Raw genomic sequence first — 17,952 nt, 5'->3', positions numbered from 1 at the left:
AGCTACTGATCTGCCTCAGCCGGGGAGAGCACAATGATCACAATACCAACATGGGCCTGTGAAGCGACGTCCTCCACAACTGGACTAAAGAACAAAAGGATGGCGGCTTGTCTGTTCCCCTTCCCCGATTCCCCAGCCCTGTTCCCTCCCCCAATTACCCAATAAAAATCTTAAAAAAAAAAAAATCTCAAGTGATTGCAATTTAAAATTACCATGCAAGCCTCCATTAAGGCAGTGTGCATCTCATCTGTTTTGTGCTCCTGATCTGCACCAGCGTCAAGTAGAAAGCGAACCATATCCAAATGGCCTTTAAAGAAAGAACACAAATTTTAAAACTATATTTCTAAAGAACTGAGTATCAGTTTAATACCTAAGTATTAAAATGGGGGATTTTTTCCCTTTCAGATGTTTATACAAAAATTTTAAGAGAACTTATTTTGCATTCAATAAATAAATCAATGACAGTTTTACAAAGCCAATCCAAAATAATAAGTAGGCTCTTGTCAAAGTATCTAGGTTTTAAAGATTAAATTAGTCCAAAACACACAATGCAAGTTAAGTAAAGCAATAATACTTATTCTATGATTTAATCTATATAAACTATCAAATCAAAACACTAAAATCAAATAGAATACCAAGTAAAGTATGTTTAGATTTTTCAGAAAAACGCTTCAAAATAATAACCATAAACTCACTGTGGCAATGAACAGGCACAGAAAACTCCATCAAAATAATTTCAACCCTCTTGATACATTTAGTATATAAAAAGCCTTAATAATCAATAAGAAAAAGGACAAACATTCCAGTAGAAAAATGGATGAAGGACATAAAATGGTAATTCAAAAAAGAAATGCAAATGAATATTAAACTGATGAAAAAATATTAAACCTTCCTATTAAACAAATGCAAATTAAAATGACACACCATTTTTTACTATCAAATGGGAAATATTAAAAAGAATGATAATACCCAGTGTTGGTGAGGGTGTAGGGTGGGGTAAAGGGCACTCTCAAACACTGCTGGTGGGAGTGTAAATTGGTTCAACCTTTCTAGAAGGCAATTTGGCAATATGTATCAAAAGCCTTAAAAATGTCCATACCCTTTGACCCAGCAATTCCACTTCCAGGAATTTACCCTAAGGAAATAATCAGAGATTAGGCAAAGATGTCTGCACAATGATGTTATCACAGTGTTTTTAATAAAAGTGAAAAAACTGGGAACAATTCAAGTCTCCAACAATAGGCAATTATGGTACATCTATTTGATGTATTTGGCAGAGACTGCTAGTTCCCTACTAAATATCCATTCTCTCAATGTTCCTTAATAACAGAACTTTGATTTTATCTGAGTGGCAACATGTCTGACTAAAAGACTACATTTCCCAGCCTCCTCGTTGCTATGTGTAGCCAGTGAGATGTAAGTGGGAGCTATAAAGCAGAACTTCTAGGAAGACTCCTTAAAGATAACTTACTAAATTGGAAGGCAATCCCCATTTTGCCCTTACCCTCTTTCATCCTTTCTAGAATATAGATTGCTGGGGCCATAGCTACTATCTTGGTAACCTTGACTATAGAAGCCATATACTAGGATGGTGAAGCAGAAAAACAGAATGCTGAGATCTTGATAACGATGGAACTACTATACTAGTCCTAAACAGCCTACCAATGGACTTATTTTATGTAAAAGTGAAAAAGCTTCACTTTTGTTCAGATTATGATGCAGCTAAATCCACTGCTAACTGCAATAGTGAAATATTATGTGACCATCAAAAGATGTATTACAAAAATATTGAGACGGCAAAATGTTCATGATGCACTGCTAAATAAAATAAGCAGACTATAAAACAGTATGACTATTTAGTTTAAAATTACAGGCATACCTCATTTTATTGTGCTTCACGGATGTTGATTTTTTTTTACAAATTAGAGGCAGGACCCTCCACCCACAAAAGTATTATAGGTAGCTTTACTGAGAGACTTGTTTTATTGTAGTGGTCTGGAATGGAACCCGCAACATCTTTAGATGGTAGTATTACATATATCATAAAGTTTTTCTTTATGCTATTCTGTGTTTTTTAGTTTTTTTGTATCAAGTATGATGATATTATTTGAGTGTGTATTATTTTGGAAATAAAGACTGGAAAAATCATATAAAACAAAAGTCATTAAAGAATGGAAACTAAATCTATGCTGAGTTTTGGTTGACTTCATAGGTAAGTAACTGAATAAATTTGAATTAAAATAACAAAGAAACATACTGTGAAACTATGCTTTAGGAAATGCAGGCTAAAATGGGCTCTCTATATAATCTTTTATAAACTAGATAATTTTATAGCACAAGGAAACGTAAGCAATATAAAATTTGTTCGAATACTCAATACTCAAATATTCAAAGTTGTAATGAAAAAACCCTAAACATTCAGAATATAAAGTACCTTTGTAGCATGCAAGTGTAAGAGCACTTTCTTTGAATTCGTTAGAATGAGTGTTGATGCCTGCCCCATGATCTAGAAGAACTCTTGCAACTTCCACATGACCTGCACTGGCTGCTTCCATTAAGGGGGTATGTCCATTTTCATTATGATCTTCTATATTTGCGCCTTCATTAAGTAGCACTTTCACAATGTCAACAAATCCTCCAGCACAGGCATAAGTTAATGCAGTGTTTCCTAACAAAGAACAAAAGAAATACAAATTATAATAGAATGGATAAAATTATGATTATGCTACTGCTCAAGTTCTACCTCTTCCATTCCCTTACATAAACCAATAAGCTATCATCTCAAGTTTTTTTTGGTATTCATTAGAAGCATCATCTTAATTTTCTTATAATTAAAAGGTTTAATATTTATAAACAGGCCAATTTACCTCTTCCTATTTCCTTAGCTAGTCAAGTAAAATTGTCATCTTGAAAATCACTTTAAAAAAATTTTTATCTAAATATTCTCATGTATCATTCAAAATTATTCATTTTTCTTTGAACACTACACAATTTAGAAACACTTAACATTTTTTTCTCTTATATTCATGTTCTTTTACCCCTCCTTTATCTTTACAGATTTATTCATATGACAATTCATTGTTTTAGGTATATATTTTCCTTCAGAAATATATCTTCCATCTATATTTATATGACCCAGTGAGACAGATATAAAACCCCCTCAGCATATGAAGGAGTTATTCTTTCAAAAAAAAATGTATTTAAAAGGGCATTATTCCTTGGTTTGCCACTTCTTTCCTGATTTGGTTTTAGGATTTTTATTTATTAAAGGGGGAAGAGAGATGTTTTAACCATCCAACAACAAAATGAGGCTGAAGAAGATTGTTTTAATGTTCAGCAACAAAACTATCATTTCAGAATCCAATTTGTTCAGAACTCAACTGTTGAACCATTTCAGACATTATTCTAAGACAAAGTGGTTGGCCAAATGACCTAAAATCCCTTCTCGAAAGTCTTGCTCATTTTAAAATTAGGATACATTTAACATTTACTTAATGGCATAGAATACTGATATGCTTTCATTATTTAAAATTTTAAAAATCAATTTGGTTGCCTCACTAAATCCAAGGACTCTCATTACTAAAACTATAGGACTCTCATTACTAAAACTACATAACTCAAGACATATGACCAAAGCTATGCCTGTCTACGCGTCTGGGAAACATAAGTAAATAAAAGAATAGTCCTTACTAGAATAGCTTTCATGCTGCCACAAGAATATCTTATTAGGGGCCGGCCGAGTGGCACGTTGGTTAAGAGCTGGCTTGGGACGCCAGAGGGCCCCGGTTCAGATCCCACATATGAGGGCCAGTGACACTGCCCACCACAGCTAAGATGCTGAACAACAGCTCAACCTGGAGTCGCCGGTGACGGCGTAGGCTGCAGCCCCTGTGGCAGTGGGTTGCCATGGGCTACCGTATGTAGCCAGCAGCCAGTGTGAGCGGCCAACAGCCACAGTGAGCGGCCGTCCAGAAGCTGGCGACTGATCTGCCTCGCCCGGGAAGAGCGCAATGATGGTGCCAATTTGGGCCAGTGAAGCAATGTCCTCCACAACTAGACTGAAGAACAAAAGGACAGCAACTTCTCTGTTCCCCTTCCCCTGTTTCCCAGGCGCTGTTCTCCTCCCCCAACTCCCCAATGAAAAAATCTTAAAAAAAAAAAAAAAAGAATTAGAAGAGATACAGTTCATGATTTTGCCTCTTTATACATTCCATATCACTGTGGCAGAAAAAAAAATTGTCCCCCACACAAAAACTGTCCATCTTGACCCAATAGAATCTAAGTATGTTTGAAAGACTTTTGAAGATGTCCAATTATCTGTGATTATCTATTTAGACTCAGTGATTCTAAATGAGGGCTAACATTTTTCTGTAGGTTTACAACTAGTTTTCCCAAAGAATAAAATTTTTATCTCTCAGGTTATAACTAGTTATATCCATTTATTTTCCTTCAATTCGCACATTACTGTCTACATACCTGTTGTAGACTGGGAGTTGACATTTGCCTCATGAAGAAGTAACAATTTCACAATATCTAAATAACCTCCACTGGAAGCTGCCATTAGGGGGGTTATGTCTCCTTTAGTCCCTCTGTCCTCAACGTCAGCGCGCATGGCTAGCAACACCTGGAAACACACACACACACACAAAGGATCAAACTGACTGTTAATGGTATTTCTAGAAAATACACTGAATCAGGGAAGACACTCTTTTACAGTGGGGGTGAGGAAAAATAAAAACTAATCATCTTGGGAAAATATGTCAGTGTTCATTGCTCAAAACACCAGGTTAGATGCTATGTTTTACAATATGATCTTTAAGTACGTAATCACATTAGGCATCCCATTACAAAATGTAATTGCTTTTGTTAAAGAATTGGGGTTATGCTTGGGATTATCTAGTAAGAGAACAGTAGGACTATACTCATAAGACAGAAACTAACTGGTAAACACATAGCTATTTCCTAGTATTGCTCTAACAGAAAGAAAAAAGTAAAAGAATTGGGATAGTAATGTGGCGAAATAAAAATAAATCACTAGTTTCTATTATAGTTGTGTATTATTTCCAAAGACAAGTTTAAAATATTACTATTATTTTTATGTGTTTCTTATTCATTAGTTTTGACTAAGTGGCAGAAAAATGGACCACGCCTAGTTGCATGTATAGGCAACAAATTAATTGTTATCAGTTTCTATTTTACCTACTGCCAAAAAGGAAAAACTCTGCCCTCTAATTATAATTTCATTTATTAATGATAAAAATTAAACATCAAAAACCCTCCCACAATTTTAATCACTAAAGATTATTTCCACTTACTTGTGCTAATTCATAATACCCTGCTGAACAAGCCAAACACAGCAGGCTTTCTCCTTCTTCTGTGTGTTCATTTACACTTCTGCCTTCATCTAGCAATTTACGAACAGCATTTACATCCCCATCTGAACAAGCTTCTGCCAGACTGCGACTGAAAACAAAATCATCAACAATTAACAAACACAGAAAGACTCAGGGTCCTATGATAATAAATTACATTAAATATAGTCACACATAGAAAAATGTTGATATACTAAGCTAAAATTGTATGAACATCTTGTCTGCTGACCATCTTGTTTGCAATACTTATTCACGTATGTCAACCAAGCAAGGATAAGTGAATATGAAATAGATGTCATTTTTATCTTTCAAAATGTCCTAACACATTGTCATATTAAGTTTTAAACCAAGTTTTTTAAAGCATTAAATGCACAAGTTTTTAAATTCTACTAGTGTGATGACTCCTAAAGACATATGGGATATAATCCTATGGCTTAAAATTTTATTTGGTAACAGTAGAAAGTAAAAATCTAAATAAAGTTTTACTGCAGAATGATTAACAAAATCAGTGAATCTCAAACTTTAATGTGCATATGAATTACCCATGTTTCTTATTAAAATGTAGATTCTAATTCAGTAGATCCAAGGTAGGGTCTGAAATTCTAATAAGCTCTGAGATGATGCTGATGCTGCTAGTCCACGGACCATATTTGAGTAGCATGCACCTGGCTTATTATATTAGCAAACCCATTTCATTTATTATTACCCAGTCAGTTTAGAGTTTACTACTATTAAACTTCCTTAAAAATGGAAACCAGGTCTTACTCAGTTTGGATTTCTCACACTCTAGTATAGTACATTCCACAAGAATGCGCAATGCATATGAATAGAATATAAGAATGAAAATATAATATCCATTTTTATATCCATATAATATATATACATTTATGTATCAACTAAAAATATACTATCCATCCTCATATTCATTTGGCTAAAGTTTATAAGCTCCTCCAAAGGATGTATTTAACCAAAATTTGGTACTTCCCCAAAATCCACTCAAAAAAATGTCTAATACCCAGCAGAAGTCATTAAATACATACGTGTCTATTTGTCCTGCATTGTGGCCGTTTTCCGCTTTCATCCGTGTCAGTGCAGCAGCAGCTTCATCCAGTGCACAACTTACTGAGGATGTCAGTCTCCGGAGCACCTCAGGATCTGCAAAAGCTTTACCATCCGGAGTTGACAATTTGCCAATTCCTTCAGTGTGCGTCAATCAATCAGGAAGTGCAGGGGAAGAAAAGCAAAGAAGTGCAAATTGTAATTACATTGCTAAACACTATTACCTAGGGCAAAAATGGCACAGTCTCCACAGATAAGGCTGACAGAATTATTAGGCTGATAATTTTAATTTGCCACTAATGTCAAAAGGCCATCTCATAACCACCTATGTTTGTCTTTCTATCTTTACAATGCACATAATATTAATTTGTGCTCCACCTAATTCCATGTAACTTAATATGATGCTTATAGTAACAAATAAATGAGATTCCTCTCAAAGTACATAGTCATACCATAAAATCTTTAGTACAGAACCATATCTATCTATACTATTTTCAGTAGTAAAGAAGAGGATATTCTGTAGTATTACAAACAAACAATCCAGTAGTTTCTTCCTTTGGTCAAACAGCCACCTAGAACCATCTTCTAGGGCCATGTTGTAAATTAAAACACCTTCATTCTTATAATTAGTATTTATTATGTACATATGATGTACCAGACACAAGGGAGACAAAAAGGAGTAAGGCACACGAGTAGATTCTGTCCTTACAGAACTCACAGTCTGGTAGGGCTATGAGATGTCTAAGTTGCCAACAAGTCTTTTTCTCTAGATTTAGTGAGGAATCAGTGACTACTGTAACAGAAAAATTTTGACATCATTGCCTATTACTGAATTTTTCCTATAAAGATACTTGCATAAGTAAGAGAAGCAATAGCTATATATATATAAACTATAGCATAATTTGTGATATGGAAAAATTGGAAATAATCTAAATATTCCTCAATAAGGAATTAGTAAAATAAATTATGGTGCATTCAAGCAACAGACTATTATCTTACCCTTTAAAAGGAAAAAGATAACATATCATATTATGGAAAGATGCCCACAATAAATTAAGTGAAGAAAAGAAAATTATAATATATTTTGTATATGCTCCTACTTTTTTTTTTTTAAATTATGTATATTCAAACATACACATGCATTTATATAACCACAGGGGAAAAGTCTAGATGTATATGTAAACCTTGACAATAGGAAGGCTTTATAATCTATTTAATATATTTCATATTGCTTCAGCTATTTTATAATATATGTATCACATTTATAATTTAGAAAAGAATTTGTAAAAATTCTTCCTGAAATGGCTTTAATTCTTAATTTTCTCTATGAATCTCAAAGAATCTTAAAGAAAAAGCATATCTTCTATTTCATTTTTTCAGTTAAAATAGTGTCAAAATTCTATCTTCCTTAAAAAGCCTACTAATGTCTACCATGTTCTCATAATTAAAACCACAAACATATATCTAAAAATTCCTCTTAAATGTTATAGGTTCAACACAATGTCCACAAAGCAAATGAAAGTACTGAAGCACAAAAAGAAAGTGCACAGCTGACTTGCACAGGGCTTAGAAAGGAGCGCATCATTTGAAAATACATCTGACAATTTCTTGGACACAATATTATATCTGACAATGTCTGGAGTTTAAACTGTTGAAATACACAAAAATTTTAAATTCAACAGTTTCTGACACCTCCTAGAAGACAGAAAGTCATGATTTTTAAGGTTTTCTCTCTAACAATTTAGGTATGAAAAACAAGCAATTCTATTATCTTCCTGTTTGTAACAGACTTCCTATGAACCATAAGAGAAAAAGGAGGAATAAAAATGCTTAATGCACCAGAAAAGAGCCAGTCCTGAGTGAGAATCATGAGGTGCCCAGAAAAAAAAAAGGGTTTAAAACCCTTAATTAGGGTTTGGAGTAGTACTCACAGCATGAGTAAAGTGTTAGCCTAAACTAGAGAGTAAAGATAGATACACTACCACCACTAAAAAGACTTGGTCTTGGGAAGGAAAGGAAATCCATCCAGAGGAGACGTGGAGAAGAGAAATGCCTGTCCTCCACATTTCTCTCTGCTCCAAGCAAAATGTAAGGTTCCAAAGCACAGAAAAGGAAATTAGAGGGTGGCCATGGCACTCCCATTTCAGAAATTTTATACAATATATCCCTAAATCACAACTGGAGACTCACAAGAAATCAGACTAAAAGGGAGGGACACGCAATGTAATTACTAATGTGATCTTCAAACTTTTTTTTTTTAATTACTAGTCCTGCCCTAAATTAAAGTCTTCTGTGGGATACTTAAATATTTTATTCATTATAATTTTAAGTTTTATCAGTTCCAAAAAGACACCTTAAATGGACTAAAAGTCAATCTACTACAAATCTTACCTATGCTTTTTCATAACAGGGCAAAGTTAAAGGAATAACAAGATGATATCAAGTAAACACATTCCTAACATACTATCTATGTCTCTCCAAGAATATAAAAGTACTCAATTTCTTTTAGCTCTTACTTTTCTCCTAGTCATTATTTGGTCAAATGTAACATTGTTTTTTTCCCTTCAATATGAAATGTGCTAAAAGGCTGCTGTGATTTTTCTGAATACCTATCTTTAATATTATGCTTATTAAAGTACAGTTGACCCTTGAACAACATAGGTTTGAACTGTAAAGGTTCACTTATATGCAGGTTTTGTCCAATAAATATACAGTCCGCCCTCCATATCCTCGGGTTTCACATCCATGGATGTGGGGGGCAAACTGTATGCATTGTCCTATGCCATTTATCTAAGGGACTTGAGCACCTGTGGATTTTGGTATCTGCAGGGGGTTCTGGAACGAAAACCTCATGGATACCAAGGGACAAATAAATTATGGGGGAGTCAAAAGTTATATGTGGAATTTTGACTGCGTGGGTGGTTGGTACCTCTAACCCCCACCCCATCCCACCTGCCGCCATGTTGTTCTAGGATCAACTGTACTCAGAAACTGAATGAAATTTTCTATACTTATTAAAACTTTTTTTTTTTTTAGCTGAGCCATCCTGCCACCTGTTGGCAGCTCAGCAGCAGCTCAGCTCAGGCCAGACATCAAACCGCTGTTGCTCAGAGCTCACACTCTTGAGCGAGCTCTTAACCAACTGAACCACTCGGCCAGTCCTAAAACTTTTTATTTTGTATTAAAATGCAAAAAGCATTTTAATAGATTTAACATGGAATAAGGTACCACATTTCCCCAAGTATAAGATGCACCCCTTTTCGAAAAATTTGGGGTCTAAAAACGGGGTGTTTTACACAGTGGTTGTAGATTTTTTTACTTGCATTTCCCGCTGAGACAAGGCAATATATGAAGATAGTGATTAGTCATCAGACACAGATGAGGACAAGCTAATGGTTGGGAGTTTTGACAGTGATGAGCAGTTGTATGAATTTTATGATGAATAAACTTGAGTTCAATAACTTTATGTAATACATTCCCCCCCCCCAAATTTCGGGCCCCAAAATTAAGGTGCATCTTATACATGAGAGTGTCTTATACATGGGGAAATACGGTATATACATGCCCCCCTAACAAGTTTCTAGGCACTATTTTTTTTTTAAAGATTTTTTTTTTTTTATTGGTGAATTGGGGGGATGGGAACAGTGCTGGGGAATTGGGGGAAGGGGGACAGACAAGTTGCTGTCGTTTTGTTCTTCAGTCTAGTTGTGGAGGATGTTGCTTCACTGGCCCAAGTTGACACCATCATTGCGCTCTTCCCGGGTGAGGCAGATCAGCTGCCGGCTTCTGGACGGCCGCTCATTGCGGCTGCTGGCCACTCATGCTGGCTGCTGGCCACTCACGCTGGCTGCTGGCTACACACGGTAGCCCATGGCAACCCACTGCCACAGGGACTGCATCCTACGCCGTCGCCTCACAGCAGCCCATCTCCAGGTTGAGCTGTTGTTCAGCATCTTAGCTGTAGAGGGCAGTGTCACTGGCCCTCATATGTGGGATCCGAACCGGGGCCCTCTGGCATCCCAAGCGAGTTCTTAACCATCGCGCCACTCGGCCGGCCCTCTAGGCACTATTTTTAAAAATAAGCTATAGGGCCGGCCGAGTGGCGCGTTGGTTAAGAACTGGCTTGGGACGCCAGAGGGCCCCGGTTCGGATCCCACATATGAGAGCCAGTGACACTGCCCTCCACAGCTAAGATGCTGAACAACAGCTCAACCTGGAGCTGGGCTGTCGTGAGTCACTGGCGACGGCGTAGGATGCAGCCCCTGTGGCAGTGGGTTGCCATGGGCTACCGTATGTAGCCAGCAGCCAGTGTGAGCGGCCAGCAGCCGCAGTGAGCGGCCATCCAGAAGCCAGCGACTGATCTGCCTTGCCTGGGAAGAGCGCAACGATGGTGCCAACTTGGGCCAGTGAAGCAATGTCCTCCACAACTAGACTGAAGAACAAAAAAAAATGACAGCAACTTGTCTGTTCCCCTTTCCCCAATTCCCCAATAAAAATCTTAAAAAAAAAAAGCTATAAATTCTAGATTAAATTTTTATGTGTGTGTAATGTGCATATAGTATATTTATATTAAACAAGTAAATAAAGGAAGTGTCATAGAAAGTGAACATATCTCAAAAGCAATATACAAAGATCAGAAAAGGTTAACTTCCTTCATAAAGCACAGTTTTAGGAGATAAAAGGTTTTAATTGCAGTATAATGGAAACTTTGTATAGCAAATAATGAGCAGGTTGTACAATATAAAAAAGTGATAAGTATATATTCTTTTGAGAAAGCATGCTTAATCCAGACTTTTCTTTCCTGCTACTTCAGAACAAGAAGTTGACATAGCTTGGTACTGGACTACAGCTGGTCTAATTTAGTGTTTGACTTTTATTTAAAACCTTCTAAGTAAAAAATAGCGATCTATAATTAAGATACATATAGACTAAAGTGAATAAGTAACTAATCACATGACAAGTTCCCTAAGTCAGTTAAAAGATTCATAATTGGATGAACTAAGTTTCTCTCTTACATTTTTATTTTATAATGTATTTGGTAATAGATAAGTTTTCCTTGATAACTAGTTTATTATCTAATACCTTATAAATGCTAATGTTGAGCCTAGAAATCACTCATTGAAAATTTTCAACCAAGATTTTTAAAATATAAAATGTGAATATTTTCTTTAGAGGAAAAAATGTAATTTAACAGAGGTTTCAAATTTCGTATGTTATATAATTTGGGGGTAATCTTGTATAACTTTGTATAGCAGTCTAGACTTTTAAAGAGATGAAAAAGAGAAAACAAAAAAATACAGTACCTGCTGCTTCTAGCAATGCTTCTAGTCGTGCCTGTGTCTCTGGATCCACAGTGCGTAAGTCTGCTCCTTCCGCAGTACTTGATAAGAATATCTCTGACGTTTTAAGCACTGGGTTATCCAGATCTTCTTGGTCCAAAATAAACGATTCAACCTGTTTATGAATTAAAGATGCAATATCCATGAAACTGATTTCAATATTGTTAGAATATTTAAGGTAATTTAAGGTAATATGACTTCTGATTTGGAATTTAAATATAACGAGATAAGTTACTGTAGAAGTAATGGAGCTATGGGGAGGGACTTTGAGGTAGCCTCCCAACTATGTGCTTATGTTCTTCAGACCTGACTAAAGGTATAACCCAGACACACCAGATTCAAATTTCCTGGAGAGCACTGTATCTTCTGTACCTAACACAGGGCCTGAAAAGCGGCATTTTTAAAATGAAACCAGTACACGAGCAAGAAGATGTATACAGGACTAGACAGTAAAAATTCTGGATACCATAGATAGGTAATTAAGGCACAGTTTTCCCCTTTTTCTAATTAATTTATTAAATTCTGACTCTTAAAAAAATTTAAATTCACTGCCAAATATCTGGAGTCCTATAGACAAGAAAGCCCCATGAGATTAGGAACCAACCTGCTTTGTCCACTGCTCTATCCTCTGGGCCTAAAAATACCTTGCAAATAGTAGATATTCAATACATATTTATATTCAATACATATGGTATAAACAAAATAAACTTATGAAAATAAACGTAACCCTCTAATTTCAAATCAAGATAATGCTAAATAAATTTTCTTAAATAAAATATGCACAACCTTTCTGGCAAGCAATTTTGAAATGTGTATCAAAATGCTTTAAAAAGCTCATGCCCTTTGAAGCATTAATTTCATTTTATGGAATCCATCCCTTAAACAAATTATCTAAAAGGCAGACAAAAATTATGTAAGGATGTTCACTGTAGCATTAATTAAAATCCCAAAAATAGGAAAAAACTACAATAGGGAATTTGGTAAATACATTTTGTACCTTCACAGGATGGACTACTGTATAAGTCATTAAACACAGTGTTTCTGAAGTGTATTTAATGGCATGAGAAGACATTCATAAAATTAAGTGACAACCACAAGATTTAAAACAGTTTAGTCTTTATTTTGCTAAAAGTATGCATGTACATGTAAGTAAACATGAACATGGATACTCATATATTTAATGAGTACATATTTATATACCTATATGTCTATAATATATATACGTATTTATATATATAACTAGGGAAGTTAACATATTTGTAGATAGATAGAAAAACAGGAACTGAAAGGTTAAGTAGTTTTCAAGGTCACACAGCTAATAAATGGCAAAGCTAGGTTTCAAACCCAAAAGCTAGAGTCTGTGCTCTTAACCACTAGGCAATACTACCTCACAAATTTATAAACAAAGGACCACAGTATTTGGACTACATTATTCGGCATATTTGGCTATCAGTTTTCACACCTAAAACCAAATAAAGATATCCTAATAATGACAGTAAAGTTAAAATGATTTGGATGTACTTTATTATCCAGTGATGTACTATAATTTTACAAAATAAATCTTTAACTTCAGATCTAATAACATTGAGCCAGGTACTATGTACTTAGTATTATGTACTAAGCAACACAGCTTCTTTAGCATGGAATTACTAAGATGGCATTCTAGATCCATGCCAATAGATAAATGTAGACTATTAGTTGTCAAATGAGATTGAAAGGTAACTGCTTGTACAACAAAGAGCTTATTGCAAGCCCAGAAAATTATTAGGTATTTGCAGATATATATACCTGCCAGGTTGTGAGGATAGATAAATCCATCATTCCAAATTCTGGAATTTTTTATTAAAGGTGGTATTCAGATGTTAACACTTCTATTTTATAAGAAGTATTGGTCTGATGTGGTATTACACATACTATGGAGACAAATGCAGATGATATGCATCATATAACATTTTGAAAATCCAAATTAAGGATTTTCAGTTCTCTTCCATTTGTTTCTCTAATATTTACTCAAGTTCTGTTTATACAAAGCACCGTGAGCGCACAAAAGTATGGTACAAGAAATAAGTCAAAGACTCAAACAACTATTACAAAAGGTCTAAAGAGAAATAAATGGTACAACTATATGCATTCAAGAGAAATCATTTCCAGCTCCACTAATCTAAGAAGACTTTACACAAGTAGTGGCATTTACACTAGGCTTTTAAAGATGCACAGAATTTCAATAAGTGGTCAGAACCTGGGGTAGAGGTGGAATGGAAACAAATAGAAAATAGGCTTGAAGATGCATTTGGAAAATGATGTATGGGCCACTCTCAAAAAACATAAGGTCCTTTATACATTGTTAGTGGGAATATAAATAATGTAGCCACTGTGGGAAATAGTTTGACAGTGCTTAAAAATTAAACACAGAATTACCATATGACCCAATAATTCCACTTCTGAGTATATACCTAACGGGATTGAAAACATACATGTTCATGCAAAACCTTGTACACATAAGTTCATAGCTGCAATGTCCATCAACTGATAAATGGATACAAAATGTGGTATATCCATACAATGGAATATTATTCAGCCATAAAAAGGAGAAAGTACTGACACATGCCAGACATAAAAAGTCACATATGATTCCATTTATATGAAAGGTCCAACACATGCATACCCATACAGACAGAGAAGAGACTAGTGGTTGCCTGAAGAGTCAGGGAGGGAGGAATGGGAGTGACTGCTAACAGGTCTGAAGTTTCTTTCTGGAATGATGAAAATGTCTGTAATCAGTGGCGAATGCTGCATAACTTTGTGAATGTACTAAAAACCACTGAATTGTACACTTTAAAATGCTAAATTTTATGGCATGTGAATTACATCTCAATTTTTTAAAAACCATAAGGCACCTAGAGTACAACTATGGCTTTAGGCTAGAAAGAACATCTGGGGATAGATTTGAGAAGACCGTGTGAAAGGTGACAGGCTGCTCATTGCCTACCTAATCACCAACACTCGGAGACAGAGAACCAGTAGCAATGTCATCCTGGGTGTCAGTGACATTAGTTTCACATACACAAGACAGCACATTCCTAAGCACTCAGGAAGAATCAAGGTCAGAAGAAAAACACAAAATAGATAAGGGGTCTTGCCTTCAAAGGGCTTATAGCCTCTCTGAAAATTACAATTCACAAGATAATTCACTGAGTTTAATTCTCCAACATCTTAGAGCACATGTAAATTCAAGTCTCAATTAGGCAACAAGGAATAATGGAAAGAATATTGCACTAGAGATCCAGAGAATTAGGTTCAAGTGCTAGTTCATCAGGCACTGTGTGAGACTTCAGGTATATCACTCAACCTTGCTGATACTGCATTTCTTCCTCAATAAAGATAATACCTGCCTCACTTACCTTACAGTGTTATTGAAACGATGATAAGGCAAAAGCATTTTGAAAATAACAAAACACTATATAAATGTAATTTTTAGAATAAATTCTGTGTAATTACAACTCTTTTGTCCTGTCCCTCACCAGTATCTACCTTCTATACCTTTTTAAATTGGAAGAATAATACTCACTGAGAATCTATCATGATGTACTTTTACCAGCATTCGCTTGAAATTTTTTCTTTTCCCCCCCAGTTTTATTGAGATATAATTGACATATAACGGTGTATAAGTTTAAGGTGTACAACATAATGACTTCATATATGTATATATCACAAAATGATTACCACAGTAAGTTTATTAACATCCATCACTCACATAGTTAAAATTTTTTTTCTTGTGATGATCACTTAAATTTTCAAATGTAGTTTTAGCCATTTTATATTTAGGTTCTGACCCACAAGATCAAAAAATTTTAAATATCCACAACTTGTGGGAAAAATCTTTTGCTCCAGGATAAGTTGTAGCTATACATAACTAAACACATAAATGATTTCAGTACATTTGTGTTAATCAGATATGCCAAAAAGCACACACTTTGCACACAAATAATATTTCCTTTGTCCTATCTTTTCTAAAATTTTAAAAGTCTATCTCAATGTCGGATCAATAAAAGGACAAAATATCCAGTTATGCCAATTACTTTAGAAATATTTGGGTATTGCTTTTGGCAGTTCATAAATATCTGATAAACCCGCTGAAACACATACTCTTGCAATTCACATTGTAATAGCATTACCTCGAAATATATCTGCCCAGCCAAAATGGAAACCATTTATAGCTACATGAAAATATGAAATAAGACCAATTCAGTACATTTAAAGGCTTAGTGATACAGTACCAAAAAAAGTCTATATAGTGAATAAGTCCAGAATAATGGTAAACCTAATGAAATTAGTCTTCATCGTATAAATGTTTCTTATATACAGCTGAAGGATCACAAAAATGTCCTTATTGCCTAATGATACAGTTACATAGCTCATCTCTATCCAGCAACTTCATTCAGCAGCAAATAGAAAGCAGCCAGCTATACTGGTACTGTTTTTGCCAATGGCAAGAAAGCTTATTTCAAGTCTTAAACATTGCAGATTTTTTTTTCTACCTCTGATTAGGTACAACAATAAAAGGTGGAGGAAAAAGGATGAGAGGGAATCTGGTCCATTAAAACTGCCTATTTCTTTCTTGTAGATAATCTCTTCTAAAATGCTAAAGGCAAAAACTTTGTCTTAGTTTTCAAAAGTCTTTTTTTTTTTTAACCTCTCTCCTTTTAAAAAAAATGAGTGTGGTTTTAGCTTCAACTAGAATTTAAACAAAGGGGTGGAGGAAAAAGGGAACAAGCACTTTGTCCCATTTGACATTTCAGAAATGAACCACTGGATGGCAACAGTTACTAGGGAGATTAACCATAGTCTCAGCTATTATCACCTAAAAAAAAAACCAAAACAGTTACTTTGGCTAAAATATAGTTAGAAAAATCACTTATCAATTCAGCTATGATTTGGATAAAACCTGCTTCCACTTAAAAAAATTTTTCCATCAAGTGTACATGAACAGTGTTATAATTAAAACTTTCAAAAATATAATGTTTTAAGTCTTATAATAGTAAAATAATAAAATCTCACCTATACATTTGTCAATAACCAATTTTACCTTCTCAAAGACTATGTTTTTGAAAATAGCAATGTCTAGTTAGAGAACTTAGTAAAAATGAACATTCTATCTAAAAACATACATTATATTACATATTTTTGTTTATATATTCTCTAGTCATATGGTCATATCATGTAAGAAGCACAATAAAGAAAACCACCAAGCTTCAAATATAAGCAGAAAATACAGTTTTACGTAGAATGACTTTTAACAAACAAAAGGGTTACGAAATTTTTATGTTTAACATGTTAGTTTGTACTCTGAATTAGAGACTAAAATATTAGTAGCCACGAATTTTGTTTCTGCTAATTTTTAAGAATAATCATCACTCCCATAAATTCCAACTGGAGATATGAAAAAGTTCAAGATAAGGCTAAATATTTTACACTACCTCTCCTCACAAACGTTCAAAAAGTGAAGCTCCCTTAAGAAATTCAGATTTGGGGCTGACTGAGTGGCACGTTGGTTAAGAGTTGGCTTGGGACACCACCTCTGAGCAGCAGGAACCTGGTTCGGATTCCATAGCAGGTAATGCTGCGCCCTCTACAGCTAAGATGGTGAACAACAGCTCGAACTGGAGCTGGACTGCCATGAGTGGCCTGCGACAGCATAGGCGGCAGCCCCTGCTGTGGTGGGCTGTCATGAGCTACCGTGAGCAGCTGGCAGCCAGCGTGAGCTGTCAAGAGCCACTGTGAGCGGCCATTCAGTGGCTGGCGACCGATCTGCCTCACCCAGAAAGAACGCAATGATAATTCCAACATGGGCCAATGAAGTGACGTCCTCCACAACTAGACTGAAGAACAAAAAGGACAGCAACTTGTCTGTTCCCCTTCCCTGATTCCCCAACGCTGTTCCCCTCCCCTAATTCCCCAATAAAACCTTTAAAAAAATTCAGATTTGATAATTAAAAATAAGAAGTTAAAACATTTTAAACATCTAAAACATACATTGTTAAAAATGTACTTGCTGGGCCGGCTGAGTGGTGCGTTGGTTAAGAGTTGGCTTGGGATGCCAGAGGGCCCCGGTTCAGATCCCACATATGAGGGCCAGTGACACTGCCCTCTACAGCTAAGATGCTGAACAACAGCTCAACCTG

At 35.3% G+C, this 17,952-nt stretch overlaps 1 protein-coding gene across 4 annotated transcripts in view; it reads right to left on the bottom strand.

Annotated features, from left to right (window-relative positions):
- The window catches only part of ANKHD1 (ankyrin repeat and KH domain containing 1), a 104,628-nt gene that overhangs the window by 71,175 nt on the left and 15,501 nt on the right, over positions 1–17,952 (bottom strand). For all 4 annotated transcript variants that reach the window (XM_019662394.1, XM_019662386.1, XM_019662401.1 and 1 more), the window contains exons 2-7: positions 11,735–11,885; positions 6,413–6,569; positions 5,316–5,463; positions 4,477–4,624; positions 2,435–2,668; positions 213–307 (exon numbers count right to left, since the gene is read on the bottom strand). In XM_019662394.1, coding sequence (XP_019517939.1) covers positions 213–307; positions 2,435–2,668; positions 4,477–4,624; positions 5,316–5,463; positions 6,413–6,569; positions 11,735–11,885 — 933 coding nt within the window. The remainder of the gene's footprint in view (positions 1–212; positions 308–2,434; positions 2,669–4,476; positions 4,625–5,315; positions 5,464–6,412; positions 6,570–11,734; positions 11,886–17,952) is intronic.

This window comes from Hipposideros armiger, unplaced genomic scaffold (genome assembly GCF_001890085.2).
Source record: "Hipposideros armiger isolate ML-2016 unplaced genomic scaffold, ASM189008v1 scaffold_11, whole genome shotgun sequence".
Classification (NCBI taxonomy): domain Eukaryota; kingdom Metazoa; phylum Chordata; class Mammalia; order Chiroptera; family Hipposideridae; genus Hipposideros; species Hipposideros armiger.
This window is presented reverse-complemented; position numbering and strand designations above follow the sequence as displayed.